Source organism: Trachemys scripta, chromosome 1 (genome assembly GCF_013100865.1).
Source record: "Trachemys scripta elegans isolate TJP31775 chromosome 1, CAS_Tse_1.0, whole genome shotgun sequence".
Classification (NCBI taxonomy): Eukaryota; Metazoa; Chordata; order Testudines; family Emydidae; genus Trachemys; species Trachemys scripta.
Genome location: NC_048298.1, coordinates 4,794,863 through 4,818,439, shown reverse-complemented (window position 1 = coordinate 4,818,439; position 23,577 = coordinate 4,794,863). Strand labels below are relative to the sequence as shown.

The following is a 23,577-nucleotide window of genomic DNA, read 5'->3' as shown; positions in this document are numbered from 1 at the left end:
CATGGGAGGTAATTGTCCTGCTCTACTCAACATGGGTGAGATCTCAGCTGGGCTACTGTGTTGTTCTGGATGCCATAATTTAAGAAAAAAGTGGACAAACGGGTCAGAGTGCAGAGGAGAGCAACAAAAAAGAGAAGTTTATAAAACCTGACCTATGAAAGTTTACAAGTTAACTAAAACTGGGCATGTTTAGTCTTGAGAAAAGAAGACCGGGGGGCGGGAGGGGTGGGGGGAACATGACACATGACACACACAACTGATTACAGTCTTCAAATATGTTAAAGGCTGTTATAAAGAGGACTGTGCTCAATTGTTTCAATGTCCACTGAAGGTAGGAAGCGATCAGGTTAATCTGCAGCAAGGGAGCTCTAGGTTAGATATTAGGAAAAATTTCCTAACTATAAGGTAGTTCATCTCTGAAATGGGCTGCCAAGGGAGGTTGTGGAATCTCTGTCATTGGAGGTTTTTAAGAGCAGGTTAGTGAAATACCTGTCATGGATGGTCTAGGTCTACTTGTTCCTGCCTCAGCGCAGGGGGCTGGATTAGAGATGACCTCTCAAGGCCCCCTCCAGCCCTACATTTCTAAGATAAAATGACCCAATTGGCCCTTTCCATCTCTAATTTCCCCTATTCTAAAATCCCTCTTCAGGCACATGCAGTTTCCTTAATAGCCTTTTGCAAGGGACTTTTGAAAAGCCCAGGTAAGTTATAGCAAGTGGTTTTCCCTTATGCACTACTTTGTGGACACGCAAAAAATTCTAAAACTGGAGAGGCAGGATCTTCCTGTACATAAACCATACTAGTTTTTCCCCATTAAAACACAATTTCCTATGGGTTTTGTAAATCTACCTTTAATAATTCTTTCAACCAATTCACCTTACCCTGAAGTAAGGCTCACTGGTCAGTTATTCCCATGATCTCTTCAGCTCCTTTTATCCAAGGCCAAAAGTTTGCTACCCGCCAGCTCTGTGGTTTAATAGTTCATTTTAATGAGAGATTAGCAGCAGAGTGACCTGTTGCTATTCATATGTTTGTTCCAGAACCTCTTCTTCAGATAGCTGAATATCTGACAGTGCGTCACCTTAATTATCTGAAAAAGCAGATACGTCTTTTGCAGTGAAGATCAATGCAAAGAAGCCATTTAGCTTCTCTGGGATCTTCTTTAATTGCTCCACGGTCATCCAAATGAACCTATCCCTTTTCTTGCATGCTTCCTATGTGTTATTTGTGTTTATGTCCGTCCCTCTTGACCTTTTTAATTTCCATCATAGATTTTATGTTCCTTCCATCTGACTTGGTTTGGGCTGGATTTTCACTGCCACCCAATGTCAGTTGGGCTCACAAAACCTCCCATTGCTATTTGACCCTACCGTTTCGTTTTCTTGCCTTCTCACTTCCTTTGGCCTAGGAAGTATGCCACACCTCCTGAGCATCTGCACTGGTCCAAAGGTATTTATAGCGTGCGAAGACCAGCTACAATAAACAGACTTCACTTGCTGGAGCCGCCCAGCCTCCCAGCCATGAGACGCACTTATTTAAATCCACTTTCAAGGGCAATTTAACATCCCAGTGAACTGTGAAGGCTGCATCACTGGAAATAATACTAGTGCTTTGCTATACAAAAGCTCTTCCCATTTATGTTGAGCTCCCCACATGTTTCTCTATTAACTCAAATGGCTGTACATGAAGCGTGCACTCATGGACGTGCCCTCCCCCTCATCCTCTCTGGCTGGAAGTTTCTCCTCTGCTTCCCATCCCTAAATCGATTACAGAGATGACCTCGTTTGTCACAACTGCACACATCTGCTCTTTACAATGACACCACTCTACCAGGCACCCCTAGAGACACCAGGCCAGCACCCGATGGAGCGATGGCAGCTTTGTGCTAACATTAGGTAGAAACCTTCCAAAAGCTGGTAATAGTTGCCAGCTCTTAAGGACCAGGGTGTCCTCGAGGCCTAGTGACAGGTGGGAGACCTCAGCTCACTGCCAGGACTGCTGAAGGAAGTGGTGGTGGTGAAGGAGGGTTATGCTCCTTGAGTCAATCCAGAACAAGACTTCTGGCCAATGAAAGAATAGTACTGTGGGGCTGTGTAGGCTGGGAGTCATACCACAGGTCTACATGAGGGATGCAAAGTAAAAGCGTGGGTAAGACTTCAGGGCCTTCATGAATCACACCTCTAGCCCCTGAGGAAAATAAATCAGTATATTCCCACCCTCTAATACACTTCCCAACGTCAACCTCTCAACACTTCTATGAGTTTCTGCAGGTAGCCACATTCTCCCTTATACGTGATAAACATTTGAGTCAGCTCAGCTGCATTGCAGCTTGTTAACAAGACCTCCTGAGGCACCATTACTCTGCTGCCATCAGAAAGCAACCTGCACTGTCACCGCAGAAGGGCCTGGGCTTTGTATTTTCCCCAAAGTGCAAATGGTTCCCACATCCTACCTCTAACTAGAGCAGCCAAAATGTTTACTGAATACCTCACCTCACATTTTGAGGCTCTTGTTGCAGGTTCCCCCACTCCCTCCTGGAATACAAAGCTGGCTAAAGAGAGAGGTATTGCAGGAACCCCCGGGGATTGCTACTAGAGTTGAAGGAAGAAGAGTTATTTCTACTAAGGATTCTGATTTTCTGAAGTTAATTCTGTTATTTAATTTCTACCTGCCTAAAAGTGACTCTCCAGTGGGACATGGGCGTGAGAAAGAGACAAATTATACATGACTAGGCTTGGCAGAATTCAATGTTTAGTTTTCATTGTTTCGATGGGTTCTATCAATGCGTCTTTTTTTCAGATTTTTATTGATCTACATATTGAAAACCGCTCCTGATACAGAGATGTGTTAGGCAGTGGAATAATCTACAAAAATGGTCAAAACCCTAGCCTTTGACTCATTTAAAAGTACATCGGAGAATGTTCTTGTGAATACCACTGTAAGTGGCCATCCTACAGGCAGGGAGGGGTGGACTGTGTGAGAGTATGCGTCTGAGGAAGTGGGCATTCACCCACGAAAGCTTATGCTCCAATACATCTGTTAGTCTTAAAGGTGCCACAGGTCTCTGTTGCTTTTTACAGATCCAGACTAACACGGCTACCCCTCTGATGTGTGAGAGTAGGCCTTCACTACAATGTTATGAATACTTTGTGAGGGGGCTTGAGTCATTTTTCATATCATCCCTTGAAAAGAGTTACCCAGGGTTTTTTAAAAAGTGATTTTACAGACAGCAAGTCTTTATCAGTAGATAAAGTTCATCAATATAACATAGTGGCCTACGTGACCATGTTCCGAAAGATACCTCAACCTGGATCCCAGGCCTCTTGCTGGGAGTAACGCAGAGGCATTGCATTCAGCCTCTGAGAAGAATGCACTTCAAGCGACTCAGCAGCAACCTCTCCCATTGACTAAAGCGTGGCACTGTTTGGTACCAAAGGGGAAGAGATGGAATCAGGGGTGGGGAGGAGAGGAGAGAGTGATCTGATTGACAGACCCGGGAAATAGGTCTGGGCTAGTCCTGGAGCCTGCTGCAACAGAAATGTGGACTCAGTTTGTGGAATGCAGCTGGTACAAAGGTGGCTGTTTTAACAAGTGGTCTGTAGAAGAGGTTCCTGGAGCTCTACACTAACATTCCATGCTTTGCTCTTCTCCTGGCAGGATCAACCCCTGTTCAATAAACAGACGCCAAAAACAAGGAGGCCGAGTGCAAATGCAAAGCACAAATATAAGATAAACCAGGTAGGAAAACCCAGCTTGGGTTCAGGCAATGAGCAATAATACCCCTGCCCTTTGGATCCTTTTCCCTCTCCTTGTGCTTGGGACAGTCTCCCTCTTCTCACTCAAATCCCTTTCTCAACAGTCTTTCAAAATGACCTCTGCAAGGTTCGTATCTCACCCTCAGATCAGCACTTCACATCCTCTGTGAAAACATTCTTCTGCAAATACCCAACAACAGGGCTCATTCGAAGCCAAGAGCTCTCCAAGCAGGAGGAGAAATCATCACCCAGGCAGCTCATTTCAGCTTCCCGGCTCCAGAACCAAACACAGGAGAAACACCTTCAACAACTAGCCCGGAAGAGAGATTCTGGTTTCAGGTCAGAGGAGACCCGTACTGCCACCCACCTGGTTAAATCAACGTCATCCCTTTAACAGAGGGGCCCTCAATAATGTTGACAGAGGGATGGAGCTGCTTATTTTACAAGTGCTACAAGCACATTATAGCTCTTATCTGCTTTAAGTGGACACTCAATGGACAAGAGGGATGGTACTAAATGTACCTTCCCTAACAGCACCTTTCTATTTCTGTGAGATTCCTCATATTACCCTGGGACACTAGGAAATGATCTATGAATGCTTTGGCATGGATGGGTTGGGAATTCTCTATGGAAAAAACTCTATGAAAGACCCCAGACAATGTTCTTCCAAATGTATCACAGGCTTCTGTGCTGCCCTCATCGTGAGGGATAGGAAATCTGGCAGAAAGGTCTCCCTCGTTCGGTGACCTTACCCCATTCAGTCCCCATAGCTCCTCCTCTCACGGGTACCTGTTCAGCGCCATGGTAACGGTTGCTCCTTGTTGCATCTCTTGAGATGCTGCCACTGCTGCTTCTGCCAGCGATGCCACCGCCTGCGTGGCCTCCGAAGCCTGCGTCGTCTGGATAGTCATCTCACCCCCCTGTAGCGTTGCCCAATTCTGCTCCACCTAGTTGGGTGAAGAGAGAAAGAGAAAAGTTCACCTTCCCTGAACCTTTCCCACAGCTAGGTGGCTACTTCTTAAAAGGGGAAAGTCAAACACTTTCAAGATGTCTTTGAAAAATCCTACATGCTTTGATTCTTCTGTACACAACATCCTGAGAGCATCTCTGTTGGAAAAAGAGGTGCCTTGGGAGCAATTTAGAAACCGAGCTACAGGGAACATTTTGGAAACCATTCAATCACTTCTCATTCACTATCAAGGTGTTGACTCCCACTTCTGATCGACCCAGGATGCCAGCCTCCATTGCCTACCTGTGAACTTTCAAACACTCGCATTCGTGATTTCTCCCATACTGCCCCATGCATGTGGGAGAAACCCCCTCCAAAGATACAAAAACTACCTCATTATCCTCCAAATCCCTCCTTTGCCATGATGCCTACAGATGATGTGCCTAATATTTTTAAATTATTTGTATGCCCAAAGTGTCTAGGATCCCTAGTCATGCACCAGGACGCCATAGTTCCAGGTGCTGTATAAACACAGAACAAAATGTTGTCTCATTATGTCCTTGTACTCCCTCATTTGTATGCCCATATCCATCTCTTTTCTCTTGTATTATACTTAGGCGTGGATTACACTGGGGGGGAGGGGGGAAATCAATCTAAGTTACACAACTTCAGCTATGTGAATAACGTAGCTGAAGTCGACATACTTAGATCTACTTACTGAGGTGTCTTCACTGCAATAGGTCGACTGCTGACGCTCCCCCGTCGACTCCGCCTCTCACTCTGGTAGAGTACCAGAGTCGACGGGAGAGCGCTCGGCGGTCGATTTATCGTGTCTTCACTAGACACGATAAATCGATCCTCGTTGGATTGATCGCTCCAGAGGTAAGCGTAGATAGAGTGTAAGCTCTTGGGACGGTCTTTTTGTTGTGTGTTTACACAGTGCCTAGGACAATGGGGTCTGGTCCATGACTAGGGATCTTATGAATAATACAAATAATAGTCAATAGTTTGGAAACAGTTCTGTTCGTGTCTTTTAATTATTTCAATATATCTCATTCTCTCTTAACTAAGGATATTTACATGGATAAGGATCTTGTGCTTGCCACAGAGTTCACCTTCTCCTAGCTGATCATTCTCCACCCCAGTCTACACTCCTCCAATTGGGACCTCACGTGTATCAATGACTGTGTGGTCACAAATAGGATGTGAGGCACGAATGAGCATCAGGAACAAAAGATCATAGAATCAGAGGATGAAGGTTCTTCAACCTTCAAAGAGCTGTGGACCATTTTATAAGAGAAAATTCCTCTCACCGACCCGTTCCCAACTGCGTAAGTCCCTTTATTGGCTGGTGCTGAAATCTTTCATTCAATTGATCATCAGGAAAGGCTCCACAGACCCTTTCCATATACCGTGTCAGTGAAGAGATCTACTAGATCGGACTCAATCCATCCCACCTAGGCAAGTTTTTTTCTTTCAGTTTGTAGTATCCTCTTACCCATGGTATCAGAGGTGAGGGGCTGAAGCAGAGTCTCAGGTCGTTATCTATATATAATATATATGTCAGCAAGCCCTCTAGCCATTATCAGTTGTCATTTTCCTTGAGGGATCATGTCTGAGCAAGAGTTCAATGAGAGATTGATAGGACGACGGGGTGGCCACATGGATTAGTTCAGAGAGACCATTCCAGGGGGACGGTTCCATGCACAAAGGGTGGAGTGGAAGAAGGTGCAAAGATGATGCGGGAGAAGTGTGGCAAGTGAACAAACGGCTGATAATGGCTAGCCTTTCTGGTGGAGTAGAGAGAGCTGCTCAATCAGATACCAAAACAGACACATAGAAAAGACCCTGAAGGTGATGCGAAGAAGCTTGAATTTGATGCGGTGGAGAAAGAAAGGTCAGTGGAAGGATTCAATGTGGCAGGGGAGAAGTGAGGTATTTAGACAACAAAGAAGCAAGCGCAAGCTAATTTTAACAGCTGTGTTTTGTGTGGCCTGCATCACTCACCCTTCCAGTCATCAGGGAAGCCAGAGGGGAAGTGGTTCCAAAAGACGGGAGATGAAGGGATGGTTGAAAGTTTAACGTCTGTATACAGAGCGAAAAAAGGCTGGGTCTTAGAAACGGTATGGGAGAAGCTACAGCAAGATTTGTGCATCGCCCAGAGATGTGGAGCAAGGGAGAGAGAGGAGTCAAAGAGGACTCCTGGGTTGCAGGGCTGATGGCAGGGAGGAAGAGGGCATGAACAGTGAAGAAAGGGAGGGAAAACAAGAGTGTTCAGTTCTGGTCACATCAAGCTCAAGCTGATATTCAGACATATGGAAAGAGATGTCATAAAACAGGTTGAGATGAGGGACTGGATGTAGGAAGTTTGGTCAGCAGTGGAGGGTGAGAAGGTGTAAAGATGACAGGAGAAGTGAGGAGAGCAGATGAGAGGTGCAGAAAGAGAGAGAGAGAGAGAGAGAACGGACTAAAGATGGAGTCCTATGAGACCCCAACAGAAAGTGGAAGAGGGAAGAATCACCATCCCCACTGAAGAAACAACTAGAGGTGGGAGGAGAAGCAGAAGAGGATGGAGTCACAAAAGCTGAAGGTAGATTTCAAGGAGATGAATGACTGAGACAAAAGCAGCCATAGTTGAGGAGGATGAGGATGGAGTAGAGATTTGGCCAGGAATACGCCATTAGATATCTGGGTGAGAGAACAGTTTCATGGGAGCGGATCAAGGGTGGAGATGGAGGAACTCGAAGGCAATGGATGTAGACTGTATTTGAGTTTGAAGGTGAAAGGAAGATGAGGTATAAGTTAGAGAGGCAGATGGGGTTAAGGACTTTTTCTTTTTTAGGCTGGAAGAGACCAGAATAGGCTTCTATTGTGAGGGGAGGAAGCCAGAATTAGAAGAGGAGGGTAAGGATGAAGCAGGAGGAGAGATCAGAGGAAAGCAGGCAAGAAACCTGTGTGTTGGTAATGGGGAGGAGGAGAGTGTACCAGGGATGAGAGGAAGGTAGTGTTGGGTCTCATCAAACTTCTCTTCAAAAAAGTCAGCCGCATCTTGTGTTGGAGGGTACAGGACAGGGAATCGAAGGCAGCAAATGATCAGCTGCAATTGCTGGCCTCTGAGTCAAGAAGGCAGGAAAAAGTAATGAAGCTTGACCAGGAAGAGTGCAGAACCAAAGGAGGAGAGAATAAATCTGTAGCGAAGGAAGCCTGCATGGCCGCAAGACTTTCTACAGGGTGTTCACTGGCAGTGGCACAGAAATGGATGAAGCAGATGGTGGGCGTGAACCCAGGTTGGAGGTTGTTGGAACAGACTTTGCTGTGAGTGAGAGGTGCAAAGGAGTGGAGGAATGATAGAGAGTGGAGTGGGGGGATTCAGCTGGGTCAACAAAAGATAGGGAGAAGAGAGAGGGGGAAGCTGAAAGTGGTAGAAGAGTCATTGACATCAATGAACTGTAGGTCTCGTCTGGGATGGGGGGAGAAAGGCAGGAGACAAGTGTGCAGTGTTGAAGGACATGAAGTGATGGTCAAAGAAAAGGGGAACTTGATGATGAAAAGCTCCGAGCAGAAGCAGTGTGTGGTGAAGAGGTCAAGGGAGTGGCCATTTTGGTGAACTGGAACGTTGATCCAGGGTGAAGGTTACACAAAGAGGAGAGGTTTCAGAGTAGCAGCCGTGTTAGTCTTTAGCCGCAAAAAGAACAGGAGTACTTGTGACACCTTAGAGAGGAGAGAGGACGACGAGGGAAGCGGCTGCAGGATCAGATGGGGCATCAATGCAGAAGCAGAGGGCACTGAAAATGAGGTAGAAGAGATTGCAATGAGAGAAAGCATGACAGCCAGGAGTCAAAATGTGAGAGGAAGGAGGATGAGAAGGAATCAGGAGGATGGTAGAGAAGAGGCAAAGGGATTGTTGGTCTCAGGGAGCGTGGTGGCAAGGAGGGAGAGAGAAGCATAATACTCCCACCATTTCCTCTAGGCACACCAAGAGACAAGGTGTGTGCAAGAAGTTGGCGCTGCACGAGAAAGTGGCTACAGAGGCAGTGTTGGGATTGGAGGGGTGTATGTAATCCAGGTTTCTTTAAGTGCCCAGAGACCGAGGGAGTGAGAGATGAAGAGATTCTGGACAGCAGAGATTTTTTATTTTTTGAGACAGAACAGGAATTCCATAGAGAAGGGGAGGGTCAAGGTAGATCACATGGTGCTGCCTACCAGCCTCGACAAAGTCCCCTTAACAAAGAAAAACGCTCAAATCTCCAGACACTGATAGTAACTTCCGGAAAGGGAGGAAGGTTTCTGCCACATCATCCAGGACAGGAATGGAGTGTGAGGTGCTAGCTTGGACTGGGAGGGGAACCCCAGGTAAGAACAGACACTTGGATTACAAGAGGTCCACCACCAAACTACAGTTTCTCTACATGAGAAAAGTTTTACCTGTTTATAAATCGGTTACAACTTTGTGTTGACAAGGGTGAGATTTTCAAAGACAAGCTCCTAACTCTCATGGAAAGTCAATGAAGTTAGGCATCTAATTGCCATTTGTGCATTTGAAAATCTTCCCCAAGGCCTAAAGACAAAGATAACAGGTCCTGAAAACCCTCTAGTGAATATGAAGTACTTTTCAAGGCCAGAGCCCAAACAAACAGCTTGTGTCTATTCATTTTTTCAGCTGCAAATGCTCTTTAATACAGAACAAAGCTGTTTTGTGCTGCCACCTATTGCCATGAAAACCTTATCCTTACGGAGCAGAATAGGTGGACCATTCCACTCCATCACAAGGATGGTACTTCACCGAGAAACCTAGGCACGTGTCCAAAAGGGAGGACCACAACTTGCAGTGAAACAGCAGTCTCTTTAACTTAAAGGGGGGGGAGGGTTGGGGGCAGAGGGAACCGAGAAAGGCAATTCCAGTACCTGTCTGAGTTATAGGAATGTTCTTTATACAAAATGCATTTTGTTTCTCGATTTAAGGAAATTATATAGGGTTTTTTTTGGCACTGTAAATTTAAGTGCTTCCTCTTTAAAAGCTTGGCATGATCAAGCCCTCAGTGGGAAATGCAGCTTTGCCAAGTTCGAAAAATCTGGTTGATAAATATATAAATGAATGTACTGTACTGTATAGTGCTTTCCTTAACATTTATACCACTCTGCATTGATACACTGCCCTTTATCAGAGGAAAGCGCAAGCCAATTACACAGTAATTAAGTCTCAATAACCCTTGGGGGTGCTGCAGAGAAGTGTTCCCAATTTACTCATAGGGAAATTGAGGCAAAGAGAAGTTAAGTGGCTTGCCCAAGGCCACACTGGCTCTGACTCAGAAAGTCCTAAACCTTAATCCCCCTGCTGTAACCACGACTGAGGCTCTAGGCTATCCAGAAATCACATGAATAAGTATATCTGGATAGCTGCATACAGAATACATACATCTGCTATTATTCCAATGGAAACTACGACTGAGATTTACATGTACAAAAGTTAGGAAATTCGGCACTTAGGGTCTCCTAGTAATTGTGCATACACACACCTTGAGTCACAATTACCACAACATTGCACTTTCTGACTTTGACCCATGGAAAATATCAACAACAATGCTGCGTTAATGTTGATGTCAGTTTTTAACACGACAGCGTGAGGTACTAGGCTTTTGCATTCCCAGTACAGACTTACCGTATATACTCGATCATAAGCCGGTTCGTTTAGAAGCCAACCCCCCCAAGATGGATAAGTAAAAATGGAAAATTTTTTATAACCCGTTCATAAGTCGACCCTATAATTCAGGGCTCAGCAAACTTTGGCTCCCAGGCTATCAGGATAAGCCGCCGGGGGGCCAAGATGGTTTGTTTACCTCGAGCGTCCGCAGACATGGAGGTAAACCTAAGTAAACAAGGTGTCCCGGCACACCAGCTGCTTGCCATGACAGGCCGGGACAGCAACTAGTGGGGAAATTTTTTTTGTGGGGGGGGGGGGGGGGGAGAATCTGGGGGTCAGGGGAGTAACCCCTGTGACCACCCCCCACATGACCCCACCCCTAGCCCGGGACCCCCACACTCTCCCCATCCTATCCCTTCCCACCTTATCTAGGGAGGATGTCTCTGGCCTAGCTGGAGCTGCTCCGGTAGGCTGGACGGCGCGGCCGCAGCCTGCTCCGGTGGGCCAGACTGGGCAGCGCGGCTGCAGCATGTTCCAGCGGGCTGGGCCAGGCGGCATGGCCGCAGTGTGCTCCAGCGGGCCGGGTGGCGCGACCACAGCCTGCTCTGGCGGCCGGGGCTGCAGCTGCTTCAGAGGCTGGGGGGAGAGCAACGTGGCCAGAAGCGGAGAGACTCTGGCCCCACCTCTTCCCTTCTCGCTCTGCTGGCTGGGCTGCCTCTCCTTGCTCCCTCTGTTGGGGGGAGGGGCTGTGTCCCACCTCTCCCTCTCTATAACCGTTCATAAGCCGACCCCCTTCTCTGGTGCTTCCCTTTTTTACTAAAATAATTCGGCTTATGAACGAGTATATACGGTAAGTTTGCAAAATGCAAGTGTGTCAGCAATGTCCATTAGATACACACAACCATAGCATGTGCTGCATACCTGAGAAACAAACACGACCCACACATCCTTACCTCTCCATCAGTTACCGCGGAGTAATTGACTTGTGCAACGGTAACTGTGGTAGGCAACTCAGAGGCATCGGCCAGAGTGGCAACTGTAGCACCTGTGCCAACCTGCAAAATACCACCATAAAACAGTCGTCAAAATGCAGCTCCCGCCATCAGTGTTCCCATCAGGAATCCACAGTTACATCTCTGCTAAGGGGACACTCAAGTCCTCTAGACCCCAGATCACCTAAAGGGAAAACTGAAGAAGAGAGTGTCCCGCACTGATCACTATTAATACCCAGCACTTACCATATTGCTATTGCTTTTCAAAGCATTTTACAAACACGAATTCATCCTTAGCAGCCCTGTAAAGTATGGAAGTTACCTTCATCCCCATTTACCAGCTCGGAAAACAGAGGCAAAGAGGTTTATAGCCTGCTTCTAAGAAGCGCTGAGTACTCAAACCCCAGAGAGACGAACAGGAGCGTGGGTGCTCAGCATCTTGAAAAGGAGGCCATAAATCAGTAGCTCAAAGCCAAAAAGAGGGAGTCTGCAGCAGTAAACTGAGCCAACTCACAGCAGCTCAGAGAATGCCTTTTTTTTTTGGGTGGGGGGAGGGGGAGAAGAAAGGGGAGAAGAGGGGAAAGAGAAGAGGTAGTAAAGTTGCCATCTTATGCTCCAAACTAAGGTCATGTCTACACCACAGGGACTAGAGTCACACAGCTACAATGCCCTAGCTTTGCTGGCATAACCCTGTAGAGCAGATGCAGCCTGCAGAGACAGAAGGGGTTTTTCCCGTCACTGAAGGAACACCATCTCCCCAGGTGATGGTCGCTAGATCGACAGAAGCATTCTTCTGTTGACCTAAGCTGCATCTACACCAGAGGTTAGGATGGCATAGCTACACCAGAGGTTAGAATGGCATAGCTACAGCGCTCAGGGGTGTGGATTTTTCACACCCCTGAGAGCCGCAGCTATGCCAACCTAAGTTTTAGGTGTAGAGTAAGCCTAAGCTTTTATTTAAAACTACACCAATCCCCAGTCCTCACAGGTGTGAGTATAGCCATCAAAGCATAAACCAATGCAGTGATGTGTACCAGCAGACAGCTTGATTGAAACAAGCTCTGAGAGGTGTTTGCAGCCCCATTCATTTTAATGGGTGTTAACCTTGACGGCTAATGAAAATATAAATGTCAACACTAAACTATTTCAACTGTTGATCAAAGCACACATGGAAACAAGAGGGATGAGTCAGCTGAGGTCAGTTTTGTGTGTTTTGCTTTAAGATTCTTATATAATAAAGACATGCACAATTTACTGTAAATGGCAACTTGTTTCAATCTCTCAAGCGGCTGGAGGTTGGTTTAGGCATAGGTGGTGAGTACCACCACTTCTAGTGCTATGAACACTGCCTAAAGCCGCGGTTCCCAAACTGTGGGTTGTGACCCCAAACAGGGTTGTGCCATCAGCTAATGGGGTCATGGTGATCTCTACTGTGCTGAAAACGCCATTTTGTTCCACACGCCGTGACCTTGCATATACAGTGCGTGTGAGGTCCTGACGCATGGAGGACACCACTTTGAAGAGCACGCACCATACATCTGGGGGTCACAATGTGTGGAGGATGCCATTTTGTAGAGAAAAATGGCATTCTCTGTGCGGCGTGACCTCACACATATGGTGCGTGCGAGGTCATGCTGTGCAGAGGGTGCCATTTTGCTCTTCAAAATGGCGTCCTCCGTGCTGTCTGGGATCCCAAGAGGAAATTATTGAAATGGGTTTGTGCCAGCAAAAAGTTTGGAAACCCCTGACCTAAAGTATTGTGCAGAAAATCCTGTCTTATTTTTGTTGCGGGGGTCAGATAGACATATGTGCAATGATACTCCGGAAAGGTTAAGTTTGTTGAAGAGGAGATATGTGTAATATAATATCTGGAGTCAGCAATGAAGGGAACAGTCTATGCCTCAGTTCCCCCTCTGTAAAATGGAGATAACAGGGGTGTTATAAGGATGACTGTATTCCTCTTTCCATTGTGAGGAACTCACATATGATGGTAATGGAGGCCACATAAGTACCTAATATAGACAGACTTAAGATTCCTGAAACATACAGCTTAAGCCAACAGCCAAAGGTGTATAATTAAAAACTTCTGCCAGACATGGCCACTCAATACAGTGAGTGTGAAGGGACAAGTGGGCTCTGCTCACCTGGATGAGGGAGACAGTGCCATCAGGGTTACTGAAGGTCTGTACCACCGTCTGTGATGGGACCAGATGCGCTATACTATGTGTAGCTGCAGTCTGCTGCTGTGTCTGTTGATCCTCAAAGGCATAGAGTAGGTCTTCACGCCCATGCTGTTTGTAGCAGTTCTTCACAATAGTCCGCAATGCTTGGGTCCAGGACACCTAACGGGGGGAAAAAAAAAATTCAATTCAATTAAAAGCAGCATTTCCATTCAGCAATTCCCTCAGGATCTGGGCCATGTAAATTTTTAGTTGGATTTCTTCAGGGTTATTTTTTAATCCGTTTTTTTTTTTTTTCCCCTCAAAATAAAAACAAAATCCTCCCAGAAAACACCCAGCCCCCTCCATGCCTCCAAGGCCCACGGTTCCTGAGCCACCCTATAAAACAAAGCCAGCACGCGTACAGTCTGCATCCACGTGCCACTTTACAGAACAAGTCTGTAGGACCATGGGGTGGAGGTGAAACAGTTCTGCTCCAAACTTTCAGAGAATTTAACTAGGAGTGAAAAAAACAAAGCCTTTTTAAAAAGCTCAAGCAAAGGGTGGCCTCTGATACCATAAATCCTGGCTCAACCAGGCCGCCCCCGCCCCGGTGAGGGACAGCTCAATCTGTGCAAGGATCCAATCCTGTGATTCACAACATTTTTAATACCCCTTTGTGATAGTTGGGTAGATCGGTATCTCCCACTCCTCCTTAGCTCCTTGCAACATCGTTGACATGTGTTCCTTTTTCTGTCTGTTCTCTCTCATTCTTTTCACATTTCCTTTCTCCCCAATCCCCCCCGACTGCCCCACTATCCCTGTTCTCTCACTTAAAGGAAGGGCACACACTGCTCTGCTTGGTGAGATAGGGTGACCATCTCTGGTTGCTCTCTGTGGGCCTGGAACATGTCCTGTCTAGCAGCTGAATTGCGTGTTTGGGAGAACAGAGACACAGTTTGAGCCAGTGAGCCACTTCTTAAGCCTATATTCACAAGCTGCTACTGTGGCCAACTGGATTAGGAGTTACCCACCACAGGAGTTGGGGGCAAGGAGAAGAGAGGTAGGGTTAAAAATACCATAGAGCAAATTAGCAATAGGGAGTCAGAGTGGATCCAGGATTACGCCTCTTTCACCACCTTCACTGCTCTCCTCTGCCCTTTGCACCCCTTGGACTAAGCTGGGGGTCAACCCTCCAGGGTGGGAACAAAGAGGCAGATGGATGGTTGTCATGTAGAACTGGGGAGGAAGAGCTATCCCATATGATTTGGGCATAAACTTTTAACCATGGCATGGAACCAGGGAAGTTTATGACCTAGCTATTCTTTGTCACACAAGAGGGAGGCTCAGAACATAACAACCCGCTCCCAAACCCCAACGACTGCCCTGCAGGGTTAGTGACAATACAACACACACCCTCTGTTTCTGCTCCTCTGTACGGACGTCACTGCGAACGTTTGCCCATGGAATATCCTCAGGCCACCAAATGGGTTTGCAGCTTTCCTTCCCCCAGCCCGGCTTCCCACGACCTGTTGAGTACTTCAGCATTTCGGGGATAAATGCTCGCAGCTGCGCCTGAAACCAACAGCACAAGAGGGTTAAAACTGGAAATCCCAATTTCTTTGGGAGGTTTAAGGTTAGTTTTATAAATTACTAGATTCCGTTTCCACCTGGAAATGATCAGACAAACTACCCACTGGAACTGCCCTGAGCACACCTGAAAGCATGTGATGAATCCCTCTTCACCTCATCCCCAGTCACAGTTGAAAAACAGCTCCCTGTTAGGTCATGGGATAGCGACAAACGTACGTCAGCCAATTAGAATAATAAAAGCAAAACACACCCTATATTACTGTAACGTTAAGGTTCAAAACTGCAGTGATGAGAACCAGCCAGCCCAGTTAAAATCAGTGAGGAAATGCCGAGCTAATGCTCTAAAAGCAACCTGAATGTAGCTGTTCTGCGTATCTTGTATGGTATGCATTGTACAGGGGTGTCACAAAGTCAGCAGGGATTCAACAAGCTCTGCTATCAAATACCACCCGTAGGAGAAGTCACAGCAGGAGCAGGAGGCATTCCCCCATTGCTAGAACTGTTGGACAGCTCTGTGTAAGGTGGTCTTTTTCTCATGCTCCATCTGAAAAAAATAATCATCTCTGAATGATTTTCCATAAGAAAGTCTTTTGTCAAAGAAAGAGAGGAGGAGATGCGTCAGGCTGACGTTTTCGAGAACATTATGGGAAAGTGTAAAGAGAGGGATGATGTTTCAGCTGAGACAAAAGCATTACTATCACGAGAAACTATTTTGAGAGAGATTTGCAGACCAGATAACACCACAAAGACACATTAACAAGAACATGACTTACTACTAGCAGTATCATGAATTCTGCACACCTATCAGTATGTTTTTAGATCATATTCATTATTATTATTATTATTATTATTTATATTACCACCATAGACCTAGACCCCATTGTGCTGGGTGTTGTACAAACACAGAACAAAAAGATGGTCCCTACCCCAGAGAGCTTGCAATTTAAGCAATGCTGATCACTGTGACACCCAAGTGTCAGATGTTTCTCAGAGAAATAGTCTAATTTTAGACAAGAACATTCTCCCCCCGGACACACACGCACACCTCCCCCCACAACCTTCTGTGACTCTGGTGGCAAACCATTTGAACTTCGCTCTCACGGTTGCCACCAGAATTCCTGGATGCAACTAGTCTGATCCTGCAACCCCAGCCCAAAGAGCCTGCAGTACTAGGCAGCTCAGGGAAGAGGAATCATTTGCTGCTGGTTACAGCCATGACAAGACTTCCAACTAGCAACAGAGACGTTGTTTGCCCCACTAGACAACTATCAAGTATTTCCAATTTTCTGTCACAAGAGCATAGGCCTCTTCCAAATGCACGGCTGCCTGTATGACATCACACACACCAGCCTATGTATTAGGCACCTCCGCATCAAACTGCAAGCTAATAGAAAGGGACATGTTTGCAAATCAGTTGACCTGAAAGTTCCCTTTTCGGGGTATTTTAAGCAACTGCATCTCAAAGTCGCTCGTAACTGCATTCTAAACCCTTCAAACAACATCCTGCACCAACACCAGAGAGAGGGGAGTACTTCAGACTGACAGGACAGTGTGAAAGGAAGGTGACTTACCTTACGGTAATGGAGTTCTTTGAGATGTACGTTCCCTAGGAGTATTCACTGTGGGTGTGCATGCACTCCGAGGACCCGAGACCAGAAGATTATTCACTAACAGTGTCTATTGGGCTGCACCTGCACCCTGCACTTCCTCATGCTCTGAACCGAAGGCATACAGGTGGCCTGGACAGACCGCTTCCCCAGTTCCAACTCTACCGCAAATCACCTCGGAAGGATCTGAAGTAGAGGGGAAGGAGGGGGGTCATGGACTACCCATGGGGATCACACATCTTGAAGAACTCCAGTCACCATAAAGACAGTAACATTCCTTTTTTCTTTGAGTGCTTGTCCCCACAAGTATTCACCATGGGTGACTCACAAGAAGTGCTCATGGAGAAGGAAGGAGCGAAGGACCCATGCTGCACCATGGATCCCAGGACCACTGTGCCAAAGGATGCATCTGCTGAAGAAGCTTGGGCGTAGTGCCTGGTAAAGGTGTGCAAAGAGACCCATTGTCACCACTCTACAGATCTGTACCAGAGGTATGCCTTGGAGAGAAGCTACAGAGGTAGCGCATGCTCTAGTCAAATGTGCCCTCACACCCTGAGGAGTTTCCATCAGTTCATAACATAGCAGAATGCAGCCTGAAATCCATTTTGAGAGCCTGTGTGATCAAATTGCCTCCCCTTTCATTTTGCTCATTGAAGGAGATGAATTGTCTCTGGGATTTTTGAAAGGGCTTCATCCTCTGCAGGTAGAAAGCCAAAGCTCTATGAACATCTAGAGAATGAAGTGTCCAGTAGAGGGATAGGCAGATTAAGGTGGAATTCAGAGAGAACTTTTGGGATGAGTTTGGGATGTACCCTTAGGGACATTTTATCCTTATGGAATACTGTGTAGGGAGGGCCTACATAAGAGCTACAAGCTTCCCTACTCTCCTAGTGGAAGTGATTGCCATTAGAAAGGCTACTTTCATGGATCGATGGAGAAGGGTGCAGGAGGCCAAGGACTTAAGTGGTGGATTCATAAATGCTGACAGCACTAAATTAAGGTCCCAATTAGGAGTTGGCACCAATACTGGAGGAAAGGTTCTGACAAGACCTCTCAGAAATTTCATGTTTGTAGGATGGGTGAATATTCAGCAGTTGCCTACGAGAGGATGGAAAGAGTTGGCTGTTGCGTGTGTACCTGGCAGCAATCTAATGGACAAACCCGAAGACTTTAGGAAGAGATGGTCCAAGATGAGAGGCATGGGAGGTATCTGGGGGCGTTCGCACCAGATGGAGATTCTCTTTCATTTGGCAGCACAGAATTTTCTTGCAGAAGCCTTTCTGCTGTTGCTGAGGATGGACTGGACTTCCTTGGAGCATGACCTCTCTCATTGCCCATCCAAACACCAGGTTGTGAGGTGGAGAGAGGCTGGGCTGGGATAGACAGTTTTGCTTTTGTCTCAAGTCAGAAGGTTTGGCAACTATTTTAAGTGGATACATGGGTATGTGGACATCTGGAGGATTCTGATGAACCAAAACTGTCTCACTCACCAAGGAGCCCCTAGGAGGTCCAGTTTTTTAGCATCCTTGTCAGACGGGGTAGAAGGAGGCTGGTGCAGTCTGTTGCACTCAGTAACAGTTTGTACTACTAGAGAATTTGGTACGGGATGGAAAAACAAATATTCTACCTCATTAGGTGGGACAACATAGCTTTTCTCCATCCTTTTTGGAGTTGGGGCATAAGTGGCTGGAGCATGCCAAACAGTCCCAGTCAATTCTAATATGGCCTTGTTGATGGGAAGTGCCACCTTGCCGGGGTCTGTAGTCTGGAGGATATCCAGAAACTTGTAAGTAGGGTCCTAGACTTCCTTCAGCGAGATCTGTAAAGCCTCCACAATCCTCCTCAGGAGGTCCCGGAGAGGTTTATAATCCTCAGGCAGCAAAGGTGAGGCTGGCACCACCACCTCCTTGGGAGACAAGAAAGAGCCACTGGTGGAAGGGAGGGTTCTTGCTGGTTGGGCTGTTCCTGATCCTTACCATGCTCCAGGGGCTGATGCTTTTCCCCACGAGGTGATCTCTGTTGGCACTCTTGCTCCTATCTCCTGGAGCCAGGGGGTCTGAAGTAAGGGTCCCAAGAACCTCAACAGGGACGTGGTGTGGGGTCATATGGGTATGGAAGTGGTCCCAATGGGGGAGGGTGTCACTCGTCCCAGGGCTGATGATATGTCTTGCGGAGATGGCAGAATACAAACGAGGCTCTGGAACCCCTATCAGGGCTAATGGCGCATCTCTGGACTGTCAGAATGACCAATGCATCAATCCTGCCAGAGGAATATGAGTGATTGGAGTCTATGGGCGAAGCCGACAGAACTGCCTGTCTAGTGGTGCCACTGCAGGTGGATGGCATGCATGAGTGGTGCACGGTCAGTGCTGGCAGCTTCATACCACAGCGGAAGGACCAGTGAGTGGGTCCAGCAGAAGAGCAAGAGGGGCTTCTACGCATAGATGGAGCCGACATCACAGGCTTGGGATGGTAAGTAGGTGTTGGTACCATTAAGTTCCTTCTCTGCTTGTGGTATGGAACCACTGCGGCAGAGAGCGACCACCCTCTCCTCTCCTTCACTGATGATGGAGCTGGACCTGCCCCTCACTTAGGCAGCAGTCAATGGGCATGCCTGATTCCTGGTATGGCTGATATCCACGCATACACCCTGGGAGATGCAGACATACCTGTACCGGGGCACCGAGTCTTGCCTGACTTAGAGGGGGTAGGGTAGGCAGACCTGTTCTTAGAGGGTTTAGATGGGGATTTCTCCCACTTCTCATGAGGGTGCTTTCCTTTACCCTCTTCCCATCCATGCCTGCTAGAGTCTTTAGATCTGGACTTTTATGATCTGGGAAGTGCTGGGTCCAGAGAGGTGCTAGTGGATGGATCCTGGCAACATACATGGGGGTCAGAAGCCCCTGGGTCGAGCTGTGGCCTCATGGAAAGCTCCTGACATGCCTCCTAAGCCGAAACTCTTGAGATTGTCACGGACAAGGTAGGAAGGAACGACAAATCTCGCACTCGGATGGAATATGAGATTCTCCAAGGCAGTACAGGCAGAAGGAGTGGGGATAACTGACCAGGAAGACCCAGAGGCAGGCCACGTAGGACTTAAAGCCCAGGATTTGGGGCATAATGGGTACTCCAAACGGTGCAGGTGATCAAGAAGGAGGAACACCTCCTAATCCAAACATTAATATAACTAGCTACACTGCTAAACTAACGACACTAAAATAAACGATTTACAATAATCCCCAAACAGATGGCAGGAAGGCCAGCCAAGCTGCGGGCACTGTGGAATTCCATCTCAGACCACCAGTGGTAGAATGGAACTGGAGAGGTGGTCGGTCCATGCCACCTTTTATGCACTTCATTTGGAGCACGACGCTGTGCAGGCACGGACCAATGGACATTGCTAATGAAGACTCTTCCGGTCTCAAGCACACGTGCATCCACAGCGAATATCCCTCTGGACCAGCACTCGAAGAAGTGCACTCCCCATAGATTCTGTATAAAGCCCAGGGCAATACATACCATCCGCATTTCTATAGCTACTTTCATCTCAAGGTGACTATCCCCAAGGTAGAAATGGGGAAAGTGAGGCCCAGAAAGGTTAAATGATTTGCTCAAGGTCATGCAGGGAGTCGGTAGCAGACATACCCAGGTCTCCTCCCCCCACCTCAGGCTCTGCCCTCTAGAACGCTGCCTGCTGTGTGGCCTAACCTTTCTGTGCCACCGCTTCCCCATTGATAAAACAGGGGCAATGCCCATGCTGTGAAGTGCTCTGAGATGCTTGGGCAAGAAGCATTATAGAAACGCTAATTATTAAAAAATCATGAGCGTGAATGGAATTTCGTTGTCAAAAGCTCCTTCCCAGAACTCCTAGCTGCAAGCTGTGCTCCTTGTTACCAGATGGATTAATTACTGATCCTCAGGAGTTCAGAGACTCAAGCTACTCAGGGCACTTGTTAAGGAGGGTTCGCCTTTAATCCACCAGGGAAACAATCAACAGCAGTGGCACGGCATTATAACCTGCTCAAGCGCGAGGGCCTCTCTAATTAGCATCACAACAAGACCTGCCCCCCTCATCCCACCTGCTCACAAAAGCCTAAAATGGGCTACAGTTCTGAGATGCAGAGCCCCATATCACCTAAGTGTGCAGATTCTGGAAGGGAATCCGCACAGTATGTTGAACTTGGAGCCCTCAGACCCTCACCCCCCCTCCGCCCCCACCATACAAAAAGGGGAAACCTTGGCAAAAGCAAGTCACTTATAAAAATAGAGATTCATTCCAATCTCCTCAGTCCATCAGTTTGGGAAAGAGCTTGTGTGAGCTACAATCAAGGTCTATACACGATATTGTTAGAAACGTTTATTGGGTGCCCTTTAGCTAAAGCACCTGGGGTCTTCTAAGGAAAAACAGTAAGATGAACCCTTAAAGCTAATGAGTTAATCCCGATCTTAACTATCCTCAGCCTCCAAAAAACCAAGATGCACCCAACTGCAGAGACACAGAAACACTAGAAGCAACAGGGCAAAGTGCAAGATGCATGTAATAACAGCCAGGCCTGAACTCTGACAGTCTGCTAAGGGAAGCAGCTTCCAGAACAGAGCACCTTCTGTGAAGAACAGCCTTCCAAGGGTCCCCAGAAATTCCCCCTTGGGAGAACACCAGCCATCTGCAACAGCTGCAATGGGGCATAGGCGGATTCAGCCAAGTCTAGACAATTCCTATTCTTGAATCGTACCTGAATGATGAAGCAGGTGATTGCAGATGAAGCGGTAACCAGAGTGGAACACTGGGGTTCTGTGATCATGTGTCCATCCTTCCCAACAGATGAGAAAGCTGCATTCTGCAGCAGTGGAATTTAGACTGAATGATCAAATCATATTTTATCTGCAGCAGCAGATTTAAAAAATGGGACATCGGCCAAGGTAGGTAGCAACAAATTTACCATCATGAATTGCCTTTTTACAAAGCTCATCTTGCCCTTCTGGAACCCCTTTTCACTGCTGGCCCTTCAGACAGGGTGAGAAGTTGGGCCAAATTTAATCATTTGTTGAAGCAAAAATGAGAGGGAGGGCCTGATCTCACAGATCTCAATGGGAGCTGAAGATACCTGGCACCGGACAGGATGGAACCCTTAATATGCCTGGTAAATGCACCCCCCACCACCGGAGGCAAATCTCTAATAATATTGTTCCAACCCATAGCCAGAAGTACAGTGGGAACGCTACGAGTGCTCAAAGCAGAGAAACTCACGGAATATTCTACAATGGGTCAGCGCTGAGGAGCAGAGATTGGGGACGGGAGAGTAGGCAGAACATACCATGCAGAAGAGGCTCAATCAGATCCTTTGATTAACTGACCTCACCCATTCACACTTGCTTTCATCTTGCGTTTTACTCTTACGTAAGCCGTCTCCCTCCCCCTCACACACCTTGGTCAGGTGAAAAATAAGAAACGTATAAAGCAATCAGGATTGTTCACCCATTGGCTGAGTTCTTGCGCAGCCTGAAGCGTGGTGCACCCTCTAGTCAGGAGAGCCTACAGTACCATTGTCCCTTAAAGCTCACTACTGTACATCCCATTCCACCTGTAGCAGCACACAAGGTTCATACAGCAACTTCATTGCATCAGGATGCTGCAAACCAGGCACAAGAACAAACCCTGAGCTCCAATGATAGGATGCTTTCTGAATGCTGGCCTGCACGGTTACAGGTGTGCTTCAACCCCCCTCCATCCTATACTCACCACGACTGACTAACTTTAGTTTCCCCAACATAACTGTTCAACGCCTAATGGTAACTTGGTTTGGTGCCAAGATGCTGACCCACATCAGTGAAACAAACACCTTTTAATTTCCTTTTTAGGGGGAACTGGGGTGGGGTAGAGTCATCTTTGCCTCCAAGTCATACGCAGATGTTAAAACAAAGAAAGAAAAGTCAGGTTAAGGGACAAATTTTGCATTCAGGAAGGTGTAAGCAACATGCAGCAACTTCACGGAGGTTTATACATGCAGAGCAGAGTGCAGAATACGACTCAGTGTTCATGCACTGAGTTCAGATAAAGACATGGATAAACTACTAGCCATCAAGCTCACGACTGGGCTGTTCAGAAGTCCTTCGTCAAAATGCCCATTGACTACAATGGGAGATTCCCCTGAGTAAGGGCTTCAGAATCAGACCCCGCTGCACACATTTTTCACACACAGCACAGGTGGGCAGTGCTCTCCGTCTGCAAATCCATGGAAACACCTTTACTCAACCTACGGAAGGTTTTATTTCCCCCAAGACCTCCAAAGAAGCAGGGCAATTAAAAGGAGAATTATTTTCATCTCCTTTTCAGTGAGCTAAACCTAACGCTTCTAACACCTGTCCAATGAGACCTGCAGCTGTTCAAAGCCAAAGCCTCATTTTTCCATTCCTAGTGACGTGCCTCTTAATTGAGATGCCCGATATGTATTTTAAAATTTTTCTGCTTTCCTCCAGGCTTTGTAATCTCCAGTCACAAACAAGAATTGAAAAAGGCTAGATTCTCCTGTTAGCTGACGAAGGCAAACATCAGATCAGCCGTCAACTGAAAAGCTTTCTCTCTGCTCAGCTGGGCATTCTGGGGATCAAGGTTTCTGCTACAACATTTGATGGAATCACTAGCCATGCAAGATGCTTCATTCTTTTGCACTGATTTAGGGCTAGTAGTATCTTCCGCTCTCCCAAGTGAGATGCGGAGCCCTGAACGTGGGTCACTGCAGAATTGTTAAGTATCAGAGGGGTAGCCGTGTTAGTCTGAATCTGTAAAAAGCAACAGAGGGTCCTGTGGCACCTTTGAGACTAACAGAAGTACTGGGAGCATAAGCTTTCGTGGGTAAGAACCTCACTTCTTCAGATGCAAG

The 23,577-nt window shown here is 47.0% G+C and overlaps 1 protein-coding gene across 3 annotated transcripts in view; it reads right to left on the bottom strand.

Annotated features, from left to right (window-relative positions):
- NRF1 (nuclear respiratory factor 1) overlaps window positions 1-23,577 on the bottom strand; it is a 111,718-nt gene that overhangs the window by 41,383 nt on the left and 46,758 nt on the right. For all 3 annotated transcript variants that reach the window (XM_034763863.1, XM_034763864.1, XM_034763866.1), the window contains exons 6-9: window positions 14,913-15,071; window positions 13,482-13,679; window positions 11,299-11,400; window positions 4,545-4,702 (exon numbers count right to left, since the gene is read on the bottom strand). In XM_034763863.1, coding sequence (XP_034619754.1) covers window positions 4,545-4,702; window positions 11,299-11,400; window positions 13,482-13,679; window positions 14,913-15,071 — 617 coding nt within the window. The remainder of the gene's footprint in view (window positions 1-4,544; window positions 4,703-11,298; window positions 11,401-13,481; window positions 13,680-14,912; window positions 15,072-23,577) is intronic.